The sequence below is a fragment of the Taeniopygia guttata genome, chromosome 1 (assembly GCF_048771995.1).
Source record: "Taeniopygia guttata chromosome 1, bTaeGut7.mat, whole genome shotgun sequence".
In the NCBI taxonomy this organism is placed as follows: domain Eukaryota; kingdom Metazoa; phylum Chordata; class Aves; order Passeriformes; family Estrildidae; genus Taeniopygia; species Taeniopygia guttata.
Window position 1 is genome coordinate 58,204,050 of NC_133024.1, and position 16,737 is coordinate 58,220,786.

The window sequence follows — 16,737 nt, forward strand, 5'->3', positions numbered from 1 at the left end:
GTCCCCTCCAGGAATATGAGAGATAACATTCTATATAATGCTCAAGATGGGGATTCAGCTTGTCCTAACTTCTTAGTGGAACTTGATGATGGGTTTATAGGCCCCTAAATTTAGGTATCTAAAAGAAAATTATTAGGTCTTCAAAGCAGATTTCTGTAATTGCTCAGTTCAGTTTAGACTCCAATGATTTATTAACTGATTCTCCCTTAGCTACAATAGGGGCTTTGTCATCCAGGGCACCTAAAATGTAGGCACTTGCTTTCAGCTTCCTGAATCAGGTGCTGAATCAAGTGCTTTTTGTTGAATAGGCATCTTCTGTAAGTTGTCATCTTGAGGGGGAGGAAGCTGCAGTAGGCAGATCTGCTATCCTGGAAAGCCTACTGTGATTTTTAGTAATTAGGGACTGGCTGGAAAGGAGACGTTATGTTCCAGCTAATAATACTGATTACTAGGATTCTGGATATGCTTGCAGAAATGTCTAACATAGTACATTTTTTCTGATTTATTTGTTTTAGCAATGCTTTATACCATATAGACCATAAAATCCTGATTATTTATTCTGTGAAAAAAATACTTCCTTGGAGAACTTCTAAAGTGCTGGGCTTTAATTAAGTTTTCTCACGTAGTTTCTCACCTCGAGCAAAGGCAGTAGAAACATATCAACTATCTCAGTTTTTAATTTTATATTGTTATTACCTCCATTTGATTTAGCTATTTTCCAAGGTAAATAGTATTTGTCAACATTCTTCTATACTCTTACCTATTCTTGTTGTGTCTTGATTGTTATTCTGCAGCATCATCTTGTAAGTGAAGTTACATGCTTAATACTCAGGGAAGCCCAAGTCACAGTCATCTGGGATTATTTTATGAATTAATGCTCATTTACATGCCTTATGGATCCCAAGTTTTGACTGTTTTCTGCAGTGGCATAGTGTGCATTTTTTGTGTCCTCTATTTTGGTACTAAGATCCTTCTTCTGTTAATTTGGAGCTGTCTGTAATTCATAAATATTTAATCTGTGCTTCTGTAATGTGTATTTCTTTGTTTTTACTAACACTGAATTTTTTCAAGTCACTGTGCTCTCTACTTAATACATTGCTTGGCTCACTTTGAAGTGCCTTGGAGATCAAGAGGGAGAACTAAGAAATCAAAATTTTGTGCTGTCTGCAAATATTCCTGTAGTGCTGCTTTACACTTCTCTTCCAGTTCAAGAATCATACCACAAAATTTTGTTGGAGAATAATAAGCTGCTTATTATCTGTAAATCTTTTTTTCATATTAAAAATTCTTCTTATTCCTTCTTACTTTTTTACATCCCTTAGCTTTTCATCTCATTGCCTTGATGGTGAATAAAATAATTGGCCTTTTCAGCTCAATGACTGAATTAAACATGATTATGGATCAGCCTGATGTTTTAACTTTTCTGAACAGAAGTACTTGATTTTGTTCAAATTAATCCCTTTAATTAATTAATCCCTTTATGAGTTAGCTTTTTTTAATGTATTTTTTCATGTTATATTAAAAAAGACCCAAACAAATAATGAATAGCATTTCATTAAGCTTAGTCCCTGAATGTAACTTTGTTTCCAGAAAAATTTTCTTTATCTCCGATTTCCACATTTTTTGGTCAAACATATGAGTTCACTTCAATTGAAAAGTAGGGAATTCAGCTTAATATGTCTTAAATAACAACAATAAAAAAATCTATATGCAGCTGTCTATGGTTTTCTTGATATTCTGTAAATTTGGATAGATTTTGAAAAAACAAAATATGTATTTATGTTGATTATACTTGGATATTTTATTTTTAGAAGATTAGGGTTTTTTCTATAGGTTAGTGAAACCAAATATTCTATTGGAGCAACTGTGCTTCAAGTGTGGTTAAAATTTATATTGTCTTCTTCTAGTTTCTGTTGTTTTCTTACAGACCTCTGATTACCTTATTTCCTATCCATATTTCTGAATGTAGCATATCCTATGTCTTGGTTGGGGATGTAAAGTTTATTGGCATATGGCTTATGTGGAACCAGCTTAAAGGATAAAGTAATTTTTTTCATATTTGAATCCTCTTGTACAGCTGCTGTTTTCAATGAGAGGTGGCCCAGTTGTACTGGAAGCCCCATTCTTGTGATTTGTCAAGATTTCAAGTTGAATATTGCAACAAGTCCCAAAAGGCAGATTGCTTTTAGCACTTTATTTCAGTCCTGTTGCTTCTGACATCAGTCAGCTCTGTTTTCATCATGGAGATTGGCTGCTTCTAATTGATTTTAGAGAACTAACTTTTAATATTCATTCTGGGCTTGGGAGACAGAGTGTTGGCAACACTCTGGCAGTGTTGCCAGAGTTTTGCAGTACATTTCAGAGATAGTGTTAATTTCTCTGGACTTGGACATATTTTGCTTCTTTCTTGCCATTGAGATATGTTCGGACTTGTTGAGATTTTTCTTCAGGGACTAGAAAAACTTCTGGGAATGTGAGAATTGCTTAACCTCCCCCAAGCCACATCAAGAAGAAAGAAGACAAGCCTTTTCCCAAGTTTAAAACCTTTCATCTTTGGGTTTGGGCACTCCTTCTTTAATTTCAAATATTAAGAGACAAAGAGAGATATTCCTAAAGCTGGGAATAATTATCCTAAACCTTATTTTTTCCTTTTTTAAATTTCAATAAGCTAACATCAGTTCAATGTTATTACTGACTCTTGATTTGCCCAGAGTTCAGGCTCTTGAGCTTTATTTAAGTGCAGAAAGCTTATGGATTCTAGTGGAAGTATTCCTCTGCTGCTGTCCTGCATGTTTACAAAATCCAATTTACTGCAGTTCCATCTCAGTGGACATCAGGAGATGGTTTCTTTGCTGATAGCCTCAAGCTTCTTTCAGGTGCTCTTCTATCTCAGTCTGGTTTGTTTTTTTCCAAAGGGTTGCTCACCTGAAGGTTACACAGGCCTTTCTCTTCCCTGGTCTTTCTGCTGCTTTTCTTTTAGTCTTTCTTACTTCTTTAGTTTGGTGAAATCATCTTGCTACTCCTGTGTTGGCAGGCTCCTAAGATCTGGGGTCCGCAACTACCCTCGAAGTTCCAAACTTGACCTGGACTCCCTTGATTTCAGCTACTGCTAAGCAAACATTGCCTTGTTTGTAGCCTGGATTGATAATTCTTTCTGGTTTGCTCTGTAAGAATACTCTGGAGCACAGCTATTTGTAATTTTTTTTCTTTGTAAAAATCTATTTTGAGTAAATGTATATATATAGTCTGTGTTGATGTTCCCTTGGAGGGAGACACTCTTGCTTGACTTCTCCCTTTAATAACCACAGGGACATGCAAGGTTTGTATTTGGAAGCATGTTTCTGTTTTTTATCCTTTAGATCTGCAGTAATTGCCTGGATTTGGGTATGTTTTGAAATTTTCTGTGCATTCCAGTTGCATGTTGATGTTAACAGTATATACTGATGATGCTGGGAATTCAGACACATTTGCAGAAGTCTATGTTAAGTACTGTCCTCTGGTGAGCTGAATCCCAGTCTCAGAGGCATTGTCTTTTAAATTTTGCCCTTGGGATTATCAGAAGGGTGAGTGCATGGCACTGTTTAAAGATGGGGTAATGGCATATCCAGATGTTCTGCATGCCCCATTAGCTGTGTAGAGCAGGGCTGACAGGTCCTGCAGTGACATCTGCAAAGGTGCCGGGGCCTCTTCTTGTCTCCAGGAGGTAGAACATGGCTGGAAATGGCTCAAGTTCCTCTGCTGACTTCTCCAGCATGACTCAGCTTTGCACAAGTAGCTGACTCTTGGAATGGATTTAGCTTTTCCCTGGTTGTGAACTATCTGCTGTTTCATACAGATGGTGATTAGCCTCTAAGTGATGAAGGCTTTTTGATGCTCCCAGCCTGAGCAACACCCAAACCACAGATAGAGAGGGGAAGTGCTTTGGATTCCATTTTGTTCAATTTTCTACTCAGGGTTGGGATTTTATTTTTCTATATTCAGGCAGTTTAGAAGTAAGACAAAAACTGAAATAGCAAATTAATATGCCTAGGAAAAGAAAAATTAGACATAAGCAATTAGTGTGCACTTGGGATGCATTTAGGGTTTTTTCTTCCATTTAGCACTTGCTCATTTCCCCTCCCCCTCCCCTCCCATCCTCTGACAGTGACAAAAAATATAATGAAGCTGAGAGCTCTTTGGGTGGGTCTTCCAAGTTTTAAGCTTCTTATCTCTGACTTGATGCACTGTCCTTTTCCCTAGAGTGTCTGGATATGTTGAAGCTTTAAGTTTCATTATGAAAAAGCAATAAAACATTTCAGCTGTGATGCTAAAAATCCATAGATAAGTTGCTTGAGATTGATCTGTTACAAGAAAGCTGAACACTTTTCAGAGAGAAAAAAGGAGATACTTAAAAATGTGACCATTCTGGTCTATATTGTACATTTTGATTTTAGTTGCATTTGTCTGGATCTTGTTTTCTGCACATTTCATGCTTGGCAGAAATTTTTCAAAAATAGCTTGCAGAAAATTTCCCTTTTTCACCAGTGAAGAATTTGGGATGTGTGAAGAATAAGCCACATTTCATCCTTCCTGCACTTTTACACAAAACCTATTCTCTGACATTTCTTTCTATTCATGCTTTAAAAGTGGTTAAAATACCTGGATAAACCTCAGAAAGTATCCCTCACTGCAGTTCCTGTTTACCAAATAATTTATAAATAAAGTCACTGGTGTAAACTTCGAAAAAATTTCCTGTTTCTAGTGAACAGGAATCCCTGGCTTCAGGCAGCTAAACAATGTTTAAACAGGAATCTGTTATTACAGACAGAAAAAAAATAGTCCTTTACTTGTTTGTTTTGTTCAAATTTGCACCTAGTGCCATTAAATATATAACTATATGTTTTCCCTAATGCAGAGCAGCCATCCCATCTGATAGATGTGTAGTGAGCTGGTGAAACCAGAGCTAAGGGCGCAGCAGTGTGAAATTGACATACTGAACAAATTTTTATGAAAGGACTTTAAAGAAGCATGCAAGCCTTCAAATATATATAGCAGTTTCCAGTTTACATTTGCAAGTATGGTTTATTTGTTTTGCTGTATTTAAATGCTGATTTAAAATAAATTTCTAGTTCTTCATCCAAATCCATGGAACTTTCCTACCCAGTCTCTTTATAAAGTTATACTTCTGCAGGAAAAATGTTTTTTTGTTAGTAGTTGGTTGAAATTGAATACATGAGGTTGATTGGGGGAACTGGAACAAAGTGATCTTTGCTGGATACTTTTGCAATTCAGGGCGGGACCTGTAACTGGATGACTTGATTTACCTGGATTCCGTTTTCACAGACTCATGGAGTGGTTTGGGGGTTGGAAGTGGCCTCTGAAGGTCATCTGGTTCACCTCCTTTGCTGAAGCAGGGCCACCTAGTCCAGGCTGTGTCTAGGTGGCTTTTTGGTATCTCCAAACATTGTTTCCTGATATTAACAGAGAGCCTCTCGTGGCTCAGTTTGTGCTCATTACCTCCTGGCTTTTCACTGGGCACCACTGGAAAGAGCCTAGCTCTGTCCTCTTTGCATCTTCTTTTCAGGGATTTGCATATATAAGATGTCCCTGAACCTTCTCCAGGCTAAACAGCTGTAGGTCCCTCAGGCTCTCCTCACATATCCCGTACTCCAGTCCCTTCACTGGAATGTCTGCAGTATGTCCATGTGTCTCTTGAACTGAGCAGCCCAGAACTGGACACAGTGCTCCAGGTGAGGCCTTACCAGGGCTGAGTAGAGGGGCAGGTTCACTCCCTGGACTGGCAGCTTAGGATACCACTGGCTGATTTTCCTGCAAGGGCATGTAGCTGGTTTATGCTCCATTTGTTGTGGAACAGTACCCCAGGTCCTTTTCTGCCAGGCTGTTTTCCAGCTGGGTGGCCCCCAGGCTACATTGATGTCTGGGGTTGTTCCTTCCCCGTTGCAGGACTTGGAACTTCTTGTTGAACCTAATGAGTTACTGCCAGCTCATTTCTCTAGCCTGTTGAAGCCCCCCTGGATGGCAGTGTGACCCTTGGGTGTATCAGCCACTCCTTCCCAGCTTTCTGTCATCAGTAAACCTGCAGAGGATACAATCTACCACATCATCCAGATCATTAATGAAGATGTTAATCAGGACTGGACCCAGTATTGTCCCATGAGGTACACTGCTAATTACTGGCCTCCAGCCATGCTCTGTGCTGCTGATCGCCATCCTTTGGGCCTGGCCACGAAACCAGTTTTCAATACACCTCACAGTCTGCTCATCCAGACTACACTTCATCAGCTTCTCTAGGAGGATCTTAAGGGATAGTCCTGGAAGCCTTACTGAAGACAAGGTGAATGATATCCACCTTTGTCTTCTCATCTACCAGGCCAGTTGTTTCATCACAGGTTGTAAAAACATTACTTCCCCTTGGTGAATGAATCCATGCTGACTATTCCCAACTGCTTTCTTGTCCATGTGCCTGATTGTATTCTGGGTGATGCTCCTTCATTTTTGCTCTGTGGTGTAAGATAAGCCACCTGAATTACCCAGGCTGGATTCCACTGTAGAATGAAGTCCCTGTACCTTTCTCATTTTTGTCCTGTCTTTTAGCTCAGCTCACTTGTTCTGGTGTTATATTGGTGCAGATATTCCTCCTTGGAGTTTTTACTGTGGGCGCCAAACCCACACATTACATCAATATTTGTGAACTTGGGAACATTGAAATAGGAGAAGGCCAGGAAAAAGAAGGAAGCAACATTTTAGTGGTGAAGACAGAGCTAATTGTTCTGATTATAAATTCTGTATTGTACTCAGGCAAATGTAATAACCATTTATTACCCACCGTGCTTTTAACTCCTCCCCTGTTTTTGTAATTTATACTTTTGCCTGACTTGACTCATCATGAAAAATAACAGTGACAATTCACCTTAAAGTACCAACTAACTACACCTTTGACATTGACAGTATTGTTATGAGTTATTTAGTATCCAGAAACCAAGAAATTATGAATACTCTAGAAAGATGTCCAGCTGTTAGCACTGTGATTTTTGCAGACAAATTCTGGAAGGTGTGGGAGGATCAATGACCCCAGCAGTCTACTTCCACCATTGGTGGAGGTGCCTTCACCTGCCACACTCATGCAGACCCATCTGCACAAGAAAAGGGGAATGGAGAGGCAGACAAAAAGCAAGGAAGGCAGAGCATGTTATCCTAATATTTGCCCATACTGACTCGCCAATATCTGTAAGCACAGAGAAGTTAGGAAGCATTTGATGTTACACTCCTGCCCCAGGCATTGAATATGGTCCCTAAGAAGAGAGTTGGGATGCTCTCTCTGTATCATTCTCTCTTCATTATCTCCAGAAAGATATTTTAAAAGTATCTGTCCAGAGGACAGGAAAACCATTTCCTCACTCCTTTCAGCTTCTACGTGACATTTCTACATTAGTAATTTAATTCAAGATCAGCCATACAAAGCGCTATTAGTGTAATGCCTGGTAATAGCTCAGATGACAAAAGGTGCCTCAGTGCAAATATCATGTTGCAGGAAGCAGAATGCTTTACAATAGCTGCTTTGTAGCTACTTAGGTATAGAGCACTGCTCTCTTGATTAGCAAACACTCTGTCTTCATTTTGAATTAGTAAAAGAAGCCAGAACTGGAGCTATCAGGCTTTGGGATCTGTATTTTCTTATATATTGCTGATAGTAAAAAAATAGAATAAAAATTAGGCATTTCAAGATGTGTATGTACATATATATATATATGAATATATGTATACTTTTAGAAGCCAAATTATTGTAGTGCTTCTGTGAAAATCCCAGTTTAAGGCAAGACCTGTGTGGTAGCAGAGTGAACCGTAATCTCTTGTTCTCTCCCTCATTCCCCATTCAAAAAAATCCCTCTACTTTTCTAACAGAACAGGAACATTATTGCAGTAATGGATAGTTTTACTTCCCATTCAGACATTGTTTATTTCTGGGATTTTTTAGTGTTTGTGTTGGTTGTCTTCAACTTTTAAGACTGTATATGCTTACTCTTTACCAATGCCTACTGCATTAAAAGTGGTTTTTATTCCAACTACCTCTATTTTATTACTTACCAATATACTGCAGTATCTGCTCTTGGTAATTGTCTTTTCCAAAATCAGCAGTGACATCTTGGCTACTTGACAATGGTGAAAATTTTCAAAGGAAGGTAATTTATATATTTTTAAAGACCTTTTGACTGTCTTCATCTTTCATGATTCAGCTCTTGCTTTGTCAGCATGTGAACTGTTGGCACCTGAGTTCCTTCAGGACTTAAGAGTTTTCTTGTTCTTATGTTACCTCAGTGGTCTTCTGCTGGTTCCTGTGACACTTCCTTTGCATTGTATTACAGAGCTTTTCTTTCTCTCTCTCTTTCTCTTTCTCTTTCTTTTTCTTTCTTTCTTTCTTTCTTTCTTTCTTTCTTTCTTTCTTTCTTTCTTTCTTTCTTTCTTTCGAGAGTTCAGCATATTCAGAGCAATATACAAATAGTAATATGGAGCAACAAAGATCAAAAAGGTAATATGTAATTGAAAAATAGGTGCTGACTTGGGTCAGTATAAGAGAATATACAGGACTCTGAATATGTATTCATGCAATGAGATAAAATTACTAGTTAAATTTAAATTTACATGGCAGGAAAATTGTTTTGAGCCAGTTATATCTATTTAATTTTGATTATGTCTGTATACAGGTTCAGTTGTCTTTAAGTGAATGAACTTCAAACATCCCACTTAGTTAATCATAGCATTGTGTAAGCATTCAGATGAAAACATGCCATCTGTATTAATGCAAATAAGAAGGTTTAGGAAGTCAATCTCCATTTAGGATAAACAAGAAAAGCTATATTGAGTTAGTGTAAAGCTCACAAAACCATGTTGAATCAAAGTATAATAACAATAGTAGCAGATACTAAAGAATGAAGTAGAAACAGCAGAGCATATACAGTGATTCTTACCCTTGAGTCACTTCCCAACATTGATTGACTAGTTGGATTTTTGATAAGTTGAAGATTTTAAATATTGTCTTTTATAGTATGTGATGCATTTATTTGTGATTAATTTTTCAAATGCGTTTTTGGACATTATTACTTTTCATCTCCTCATCATCCTTTGGGAATACTTTTCAAGCCTAAAGAATGCTTTGCATTTAGGGAAAAACAGTTTGCTAACAGTTTCCTTGGCTCCCTGAGTTCTTATGTTACATGAAATATCTAAAAAATAATTAGAGTATATTTTCTCCATGATTTTGTAGAATGAAATAGATGAGAAGCTAAACAGGCTTCTTAGTTCCTATTCTATTTTATTATTTTATTTTATTAAAAAAATTTCAAGCATTGTTGATACTTCTTGCATATAATGCATTTTGTCTTTTTTATGTTACCATGTACCTTCTTGAAGTTTGTTGTTACAAATACGTAAATCAAAAAGAATAGGTAGTTACAAATATGTATGTCTTCTAACTTCCCACTTTATTTTTGTAGCAGTAATAATTGATCCTAAATTAATGTGATTGACAGTATCCTATTGAGCTGCTAAACTGCTGCAATGCTGTGAACTTGCTAAGATTTTTGCACTCTGATTTTAATAAGAAGCTAGAATATATGAATTTCTGGTGGGTCTACATGCATTGGTTTGCAGTGTTTGGTGATGTGATTCGATTGCCAATAAATGGGTGTGCAGTGCATTTTGAGAGGAAGTTTGGTGTACCACCTCGGTTATTTATAGCTACTGTTCTGGTCCTCTGTCATACTTACCCCTCCCCTGCCAAAACTTTGGATACCAAAGGGTATCTTCATTGGCACTGGGAAGCTAGGTGTGAGCAACTGAACCAGGGCCTTAATTTCAGATTAGGGGAAGGGGGAGGGATGCACAGTGGCTTGTGACCAGTACTACTGAAGACAGGAGCAATATATATCTAAGTATTACTTGAAAAGATTGAGAATTAGTCGGGAGTTTTCAGCAATAAGTGCAGCTGTTGTTGCTTAATGGCATTTCACAATGTCTGGCTACTGGTTAGAATCAGTAATAACTGTGGCAGGATGATGGACATAACGTGCCGAGCCTCGGGTGGTTTCATCATTATTTAATCCTTATTATAATCTCATGCTATATAATAAGAAATAATCTGTGGTTTGTATTTGCCCAAATAAGATTTCTGTGTCCACTGAAACCTGGAAATTTCAGCAGAATGCTGATTGCTGTTGGAGCCAGGGTTATATTATGATTTAATGACTTTTCTTGGCTTCATTGGATGACCTGGCCTAGAAAAACATTTTGAAGTAATAAAGCATCTGTTTGGCTCCAAACTAATGAGAGAAGCATTGCGCTTTGCATAAACTGTTCTTTAGGAAAAGCCATGGAGACCTACTAATAAACCTTATTAAATAGCTTAAGCAAGATTTAAGAAAACAGAAGACAAAGAAACTATTCCCTTCCATGTGAAGTGAGTACATTACAAGAAAAAAAAAAGGCAAGCGCAAAAGGTTTTTGCCTCCCCTCCATGTGACTTGCAGCCTGCTGCACTTCAGTTACGTCGCCTCTGAGATATGTTAAAGTGCAGCTCAGTTTAATGAAGGAGTGGATAGGACAATTCTAGGCTAGAGGCAATTTACGGCAAGGACTGGGTAAGTAACTGCAGCTGTAGATAAATGCTTACTAATATTGTCCAAATCTTGTAATGTCTAGCTTGTAGCACTTAAAAGAATACTCAGAATTACCATTTTTAAGTGGTCATTTCTCTGTTTTATTTAATTTGCAAGTGTTGGTGGTGCATACTATGTAATAGATTATACTGATAAAGGATTTAGTTTTATTTTTCAGACTTTCTACAACAAAACAAATAACTTTCCTTATTTTCTTGTGCTTGTTTTAAATTCTTTGCCATGTATGTCACTGCTTTGTCTATTTTAATGCAGTGCTCAAAATAATTTCAGTAGGAGTTAGCTGATAGTTTCTGCTGCCTTCCTGTTATTTTGATTATTTGTCTACTGTTTAGTGAGGGGGAGAGCAGCTTGTACTCTGAACCTCCCTGGTAAAGTATTTTCAGATTTCTAGAATCCAGCTCTAGAGCACTGAAAAATTCCCAGCATCAACTTGTTCCAGGAATTCCATCAATTGTCCTAGTAGGGTATGATTTCAACTGTTTGCTTTTGTTCCCTATGTGTTTTTATAAAGACTTGTATGTGTTCTTATACTGAGTTGATATAGTTGGATAAAAAAAGTGCTGTTTTAAATGTTTGTGTGCATAAATTTATGGAAATACATTATCAATATACAAGATAGGGAAATATGATGACAGCTTTTGTGGTTGTTTAAGACTTCCAGGCATTTGATTTTGATATGTTTTTGTCTCTAGCAATTGGAATGGACCTTGCAGTTGCTATGATGCAGTTATGAAATAGGATTGCAGTCTTAGTCAAATAGTAATTTACAGAATGGCTGTTTTAGCATTTCAGTGCCTGCCATTTGAGCATTTGAATCTCAGTGCATAGACAAAAAGCTGAGAAGGGGTAATGATCAATGTAGATTCCAGAGACCTGTACCAAAACCTGATTTGAAACTTGGGAACAAGGAAAAGCAAACTCTTTTGTTGCCGGTAGTGCATTAAAGAAAATATTTATAAGTGTTTAGGATCTTGCCTTGTAGGGCGTGTCATCCTCTTGCATCATCTCAGGGGGAAGAGTGCATTAAGTATCGTAGCCTGTTGTGATTTTTACTATCTGGATTAATCAGCATGTGTTATCTTTTTCAGATAATCACTCCATTTAGGAGGCTAATATTGTGTGCTGAGAACAGAAAAGAAATGGAGGACTGGATAAGCTCTCTGAAGTCCGTTCAGTCCAGAGAACACTATGAGGTAAGCTGACATCCCTCTTGGAGCAACCTGTTCTAGCTCAACAGATCAAGCTACAGGACACGGAACTGGAGTATTCACCCTCCTTAGTGTGAAAAGTGTGTCTAATGTCAGAGTGAAGCTTCATCTTAAGAACTTCACTAGCAAGATGAGAGCTTATCATCACACTTCGGTTTAGAATTTTGGAGGGAGAGCAGGTTAAATACCCTTTGGAAAATCCTTTTGGGGAGCATTTCACTGTCGTCCCCTGTAATATGGAACCGTGCGTAATGTCAGTGACTGTAGCTGTGTTCTGTACTTGCAAATTTGTCTTAACTTCTCCTTTACTAGACCGCACAGTTTAATGTGGAACATTTCTCAGGGATGCATAACTGGTACGCCTGCTCCCACGCCCGACCCACCTTCTGTAACGTGTGCAGAGAGAGCCTCTCTGGAGTCACTTCTCATGGCCTGTCCTGTGAAGGTAAAACAATGATTGCTTCCCCTTGGTTATCATGCTATGTGTGTAGACAGATGGCTGCAAGTTCAGTATGAGTAATGATCCTGAAAATAATGAGTAACAAAAGAGCCTGAAGGGAGAAAACTCTTTATGAGAGTGACCCTCCTCTGGGCAGAGGGACTGCTAAGGATCTGCCTCACCTTCCTGTTGCTCCAGGTGCCTTTTTCAATAGAACATTTCTCTCTGTTGCAGCAACCAGTTTGGAGTGTACAGGGTGGAGGGTTTGAAAAGATAGGATTTATTTGATTTGCACATCAAAAATGTGGAACAAAATAGTCTTAATGCATAGAATCAGCATTTCTTTGGAAAAAAAAAAATCATTATGTTATTTTCTGCCCGAAATCTAAAAGCATTCTTAACACTGAACAGAGTGTTATGACCCTTGCCCTCCAATTCTTGTTTTCTCTATTGCTGCTGCCTGATCCTGCAGTACACACTGATTTACTGCTTTAAACATTCTCTCATGCTGTGAAAGAGCAGAGATGTAGATGACTGCATTTGTTGGTTCAACAGGGAAAATCCAGTACAAAGGAAAAGGAAATGTGGCTAAGTCTTCATCATTTAGATAGACATTATATTTAATTAACAAATAATTATAATATGCCTGAAACAGCTTTTTTTTTATTCCTGCACGTTCTGTGGAAAAATGGGAATGAGTCTCCTTGTGTTAGGAGACAGCAGAAAATAAAACATCTTTGTGACCTTATGAGATATATGAAACGTAGAAATATTTAATTACTAAAATAGCTGACTGCCCAGAAAAGAGTTACAGTTACACCATTCATAATTTGATTTCTTTGGATGTATGTAACCCAACTGCAAATGCATTTCTGTTATTGATGCTGTTATGATACTTGAGGATAATAATATGTATTAAGGAAATCTTACAAAGGGAACATTAACCCATTGTCCTGAATTGTCCATGCTTTTAATGTAGCTAATGGTGCAGTTGCCAAGGAACAGGACAAACCTCTTTTGTAGAAATTAGAAGTAGTATGGTTACTTCCAGCCTCTTTGGTGTATGTTTTCCACTGTGAATAAGTCCTTTGGACAGTTTAAAGGCAATTATGGTATCCTCAATGTCTGATATTGACAGATGGAAGTATCATGTGCTTAACTAAAATGCAGTTGTATTGCCTTTGTGTACAAATACAGTTATGTTTGCTTGGGCAAAGGAAAGGAACTACTTTCATAAAGAATTTATCCATTCCTAAGTTAATATTATCGCTACTTTAAAAGGATAATTTATCAAAAATTATCAATGTTAATGTCTGTAGTTCACAGTTTTATGTTTTTCCAGTGTCTAATTTTTCATCTAAGTATGTTTTTAATATACAGGGTGTTGGCATTAACTTTAGATTAGGGAAGTTACCATAATTTCCAGATTTGGAGTTTGTCAGCTTTCTGTATAACTTATGACAAATTAATGCTACATTTATCCACATTTCTGATACCAGTTTTTAAAAATAGATTGTGAAAGTGATTTAGTGATTTGGAATTCCTTTCGCTCTTCCGCAGTTTCATAATCGTGTAAGACCTGGAATGTTTTATATGTAGATATTATGATACTCTTTTGTCTATTAATAAGTTTACCTCCTCTTACTTCTTAGCTTCTATTTTATATCTATTTTCCTATTTTTTTAAATAAAATAAGATCTTTAGTTATATATCTAGTCTAAATAATTTGACATTTGACTCTTTTACTGTAATACTTTATACTCTGCAATTATGTACACTTTTCTCTGCAATTGTGTATACATGTTAAAACCCATCATCCTTAATTTCTTCATCTAAAAAAATGCATTTTTGTTTGATACTTGGTTCTGCTTTGTGCACTTCTAATGCATTTAATCATCTATTTTTTTCTTTAGCTTACCTGTAGTAAGCTAAAGAAAAGTTACTGTAGTAGCAGTTTGTACAGTTTGAGAGGACAATCTGGAAAGTTTGGAGTCTTAACATTCTCCAGATTTGTTCTGTGCTGCTTTTCCCCGTTACATAATTTAAAAAAATCTGTTTAAATATTCATGCCTGGCTTGTCAAACCTCCAGCACTGCTTTATAGTGGGAATCCATTTATATCTATACAAAATTCAATTATTTGTGTGGTCATTGATCCCAGGCTACTCTATTATGCCTTGTATTGAAAAGCATGAGAGGCTCTTTCAAGAGGTAATTGAGCTCTTCCTCCTGGTAGTGCGTTGGGTTACTGGCACACCAAATTGTCTTGAAAGTAGCTTAGAGTCCTTGGGGTCTGATTCTTGACTCTTAACTATAGGTAAAAATAAACCCCATTGATGATATCTTGCAGCTTTTGATAGTTTAGTTGTCCTGTAATATTTTATTCTCTTAAAATTGCTGATTTCCTGCACAACCGCTTTTTTTAAAGTCTGACCACAAACCAAGCCTCATTTCTTTTGGAGATGATGGCTGACTTTTTCTTCAGGGCACCTTCCATCCCAGCAACCTTTGGCAAAGGTTGGCCAAATTAATTGCAGGCCACCCTGAAGACACTCCTAAGTCTTGTGGAAACGAGTGTAGAAAAAGACGGTAGGTTAATACATTTGCTAGGTAAAAGATTAGTGTGAACTTATACCTTTTTAGAAGTCAAAGAACTGATATGTATATCAATCTCAGGATGTAAGTTATAACAAGCCAGGCTTCATTTTTGCTACTACTCAACAAGCAACTGACTTCTAAAAAAAAAAAAATTAATCAGACTCTCCTTTGAAATGCAACAATGTTCTTCCAATAGGTCCTTTCTTTTGTCTTCTCAAAAGATAATCTACTTTTCCAATGTTATCTCTGTGTTGTGTTGCTCTAGCTAAAGGACTGCTCTCTGCAATGTTCATCTCGTCTTTACTAGGACTGAGTAATTATGATCTCTGTGTCTTGCTTTAGAAATTATTCCAAATCAGCTGAATCAAGAAAGGGTTTTGATTTTTATGCTCCTCAGAATTTAGCTTAAGTATGGAGTGTTTAGGCAAAGAAGCTTAAAGAATGATATATCATTATCTACAGAAACTCTTCCACAGCTCTGTAACCTCAGTTACTCTGCATCAATACTGCATTTCTATCTAAGTCATTGCCAGTAGAACACTGCATTTATGATTATGCTCAGAAATTTATTTTTTCCATGTAGCATTTTGTTTTATCATGACAAGATCTTGATTGTTGAATATCAAGTATAGCTAATAAGTGGGAGAAACCTCTCTCTTAAACTGCATTCTCCTGTGACAAATCACACAAACAATGTTGTAAGAACACTTTAGGATGATGAAGTCAATCAGTAAGAAAATACTGGGATTAAATTACCTCTGCAAACGCACTTTGTGCACTTTGTGCACTTTGCCTTTTTCCATTATGGCTGTGGGGTTTTGCCCGCAAAACCCTGTTGTTCTTACCCATTGCCCAGGGAATTGTATGGACACTGCTTGCACAGTCATTGCCTCTGATACTTTTGCCGCATTTTCTGTACAGTCTGGAGAGTGAATAATGAATGAAGCAATAAGAAAGGGAAGGGATGTTGTTAAAGAATGAAGGAGTAGTAGAAAACTGTTCTGTGACTTTATATCACATGTACCTTTCTGTGATGCTGGGGAAAACATTTAAATAAGATTTTTGATCAAATCAGTAGTTCTGCATTCTTCATAACCGGCAGCCTGTATCATAGAAATGCTGTTTTCTATCACTGCAAAAATCAGTTGAAGCTGTTCTGAAGTTCCTGATGCTTTGGAGATATACAGTATTGAAAAAAAGTCTTAATTATAGTAGTAGTAGTATTACCAGGCATAACAACAACAATAATAATAATTTTAAAAGGCCAGGAAGAAATTAATATTGATGGCTAAAAATCAGTATTACATTAGATTTTTCCTTTTAGAATAAGGCAAATACCTGTTGAGAATTATTATGAGGCAGAGTATGGCACAGCCCCATACTTATTGAGAACCATCCATTACATGCACTGACTGAGGATCCTGTTTTCTTAGAGTGTATGGTCATACAACCAGTGACTGCACACCTGCAGAAATTACATTGCAATGTTAATTTTCCTGAGTAATTTAATTTTTCTCATATTTTAGCTTTCATTGGCAAGGTAATGGCAGCTGATTTCTAGCCATATGTCTGCATGTTTTCCAAAAGATTTCAGGTATCAGACTGATTAATGAATGGGATTCAGTGTAATCTGAGACAAAATAAGTTAGGTCATAGTAGTAACTAATATTGAGGTTTGATTTAAAATTTTCCTTTCTTTGCTTGCAAGTTATATCTGTGTCTTAAAGTTATTGTTGTTTGTAATATTTAATATTCATGTTGTTTCATGTTACTGAGGTTGCAGGGGGGTCACCCAAAGAGTCTGATCTGAGATTTGGTTG

The 16,737-nt window shown here is 37.1% G+C and overlaps 1 protein-coding gene across 5 annotated transcripts in view; it reads left to right on the forward strand.

The window, feature by feature from the left end:
* Positions 1-16,737, forward strand: part of DGKH (diacylglycerol kinase eta) — a 153,816-nt gene that overhangs the window by 82,733 nt on the left and 54,346 nt on the right. For 2 of the 5 annotated variants that reach the window (XM_030272026.4, XM_030272033.4), the window contains exons 5-6: positions 11,762-11,866; positions 12,194-12,326. In XM_030272026.4, the coding sequence (XP_030127886.4) occupies positions 11,762-11,866; positions 12,194-12,326 (238 nt within the window). Of the gene's footprint in view, positions 1-5,802; positions 10,635-10,690; positions 11,138-11,761; positions 11,867-12,193; positions 12,327-16,737 lie in introns of those variants that run through there. The other 3 variants (XM_030272046.4, XM_030272044.4, XM_030272050.4) reach the window with 3 other exon arrangements.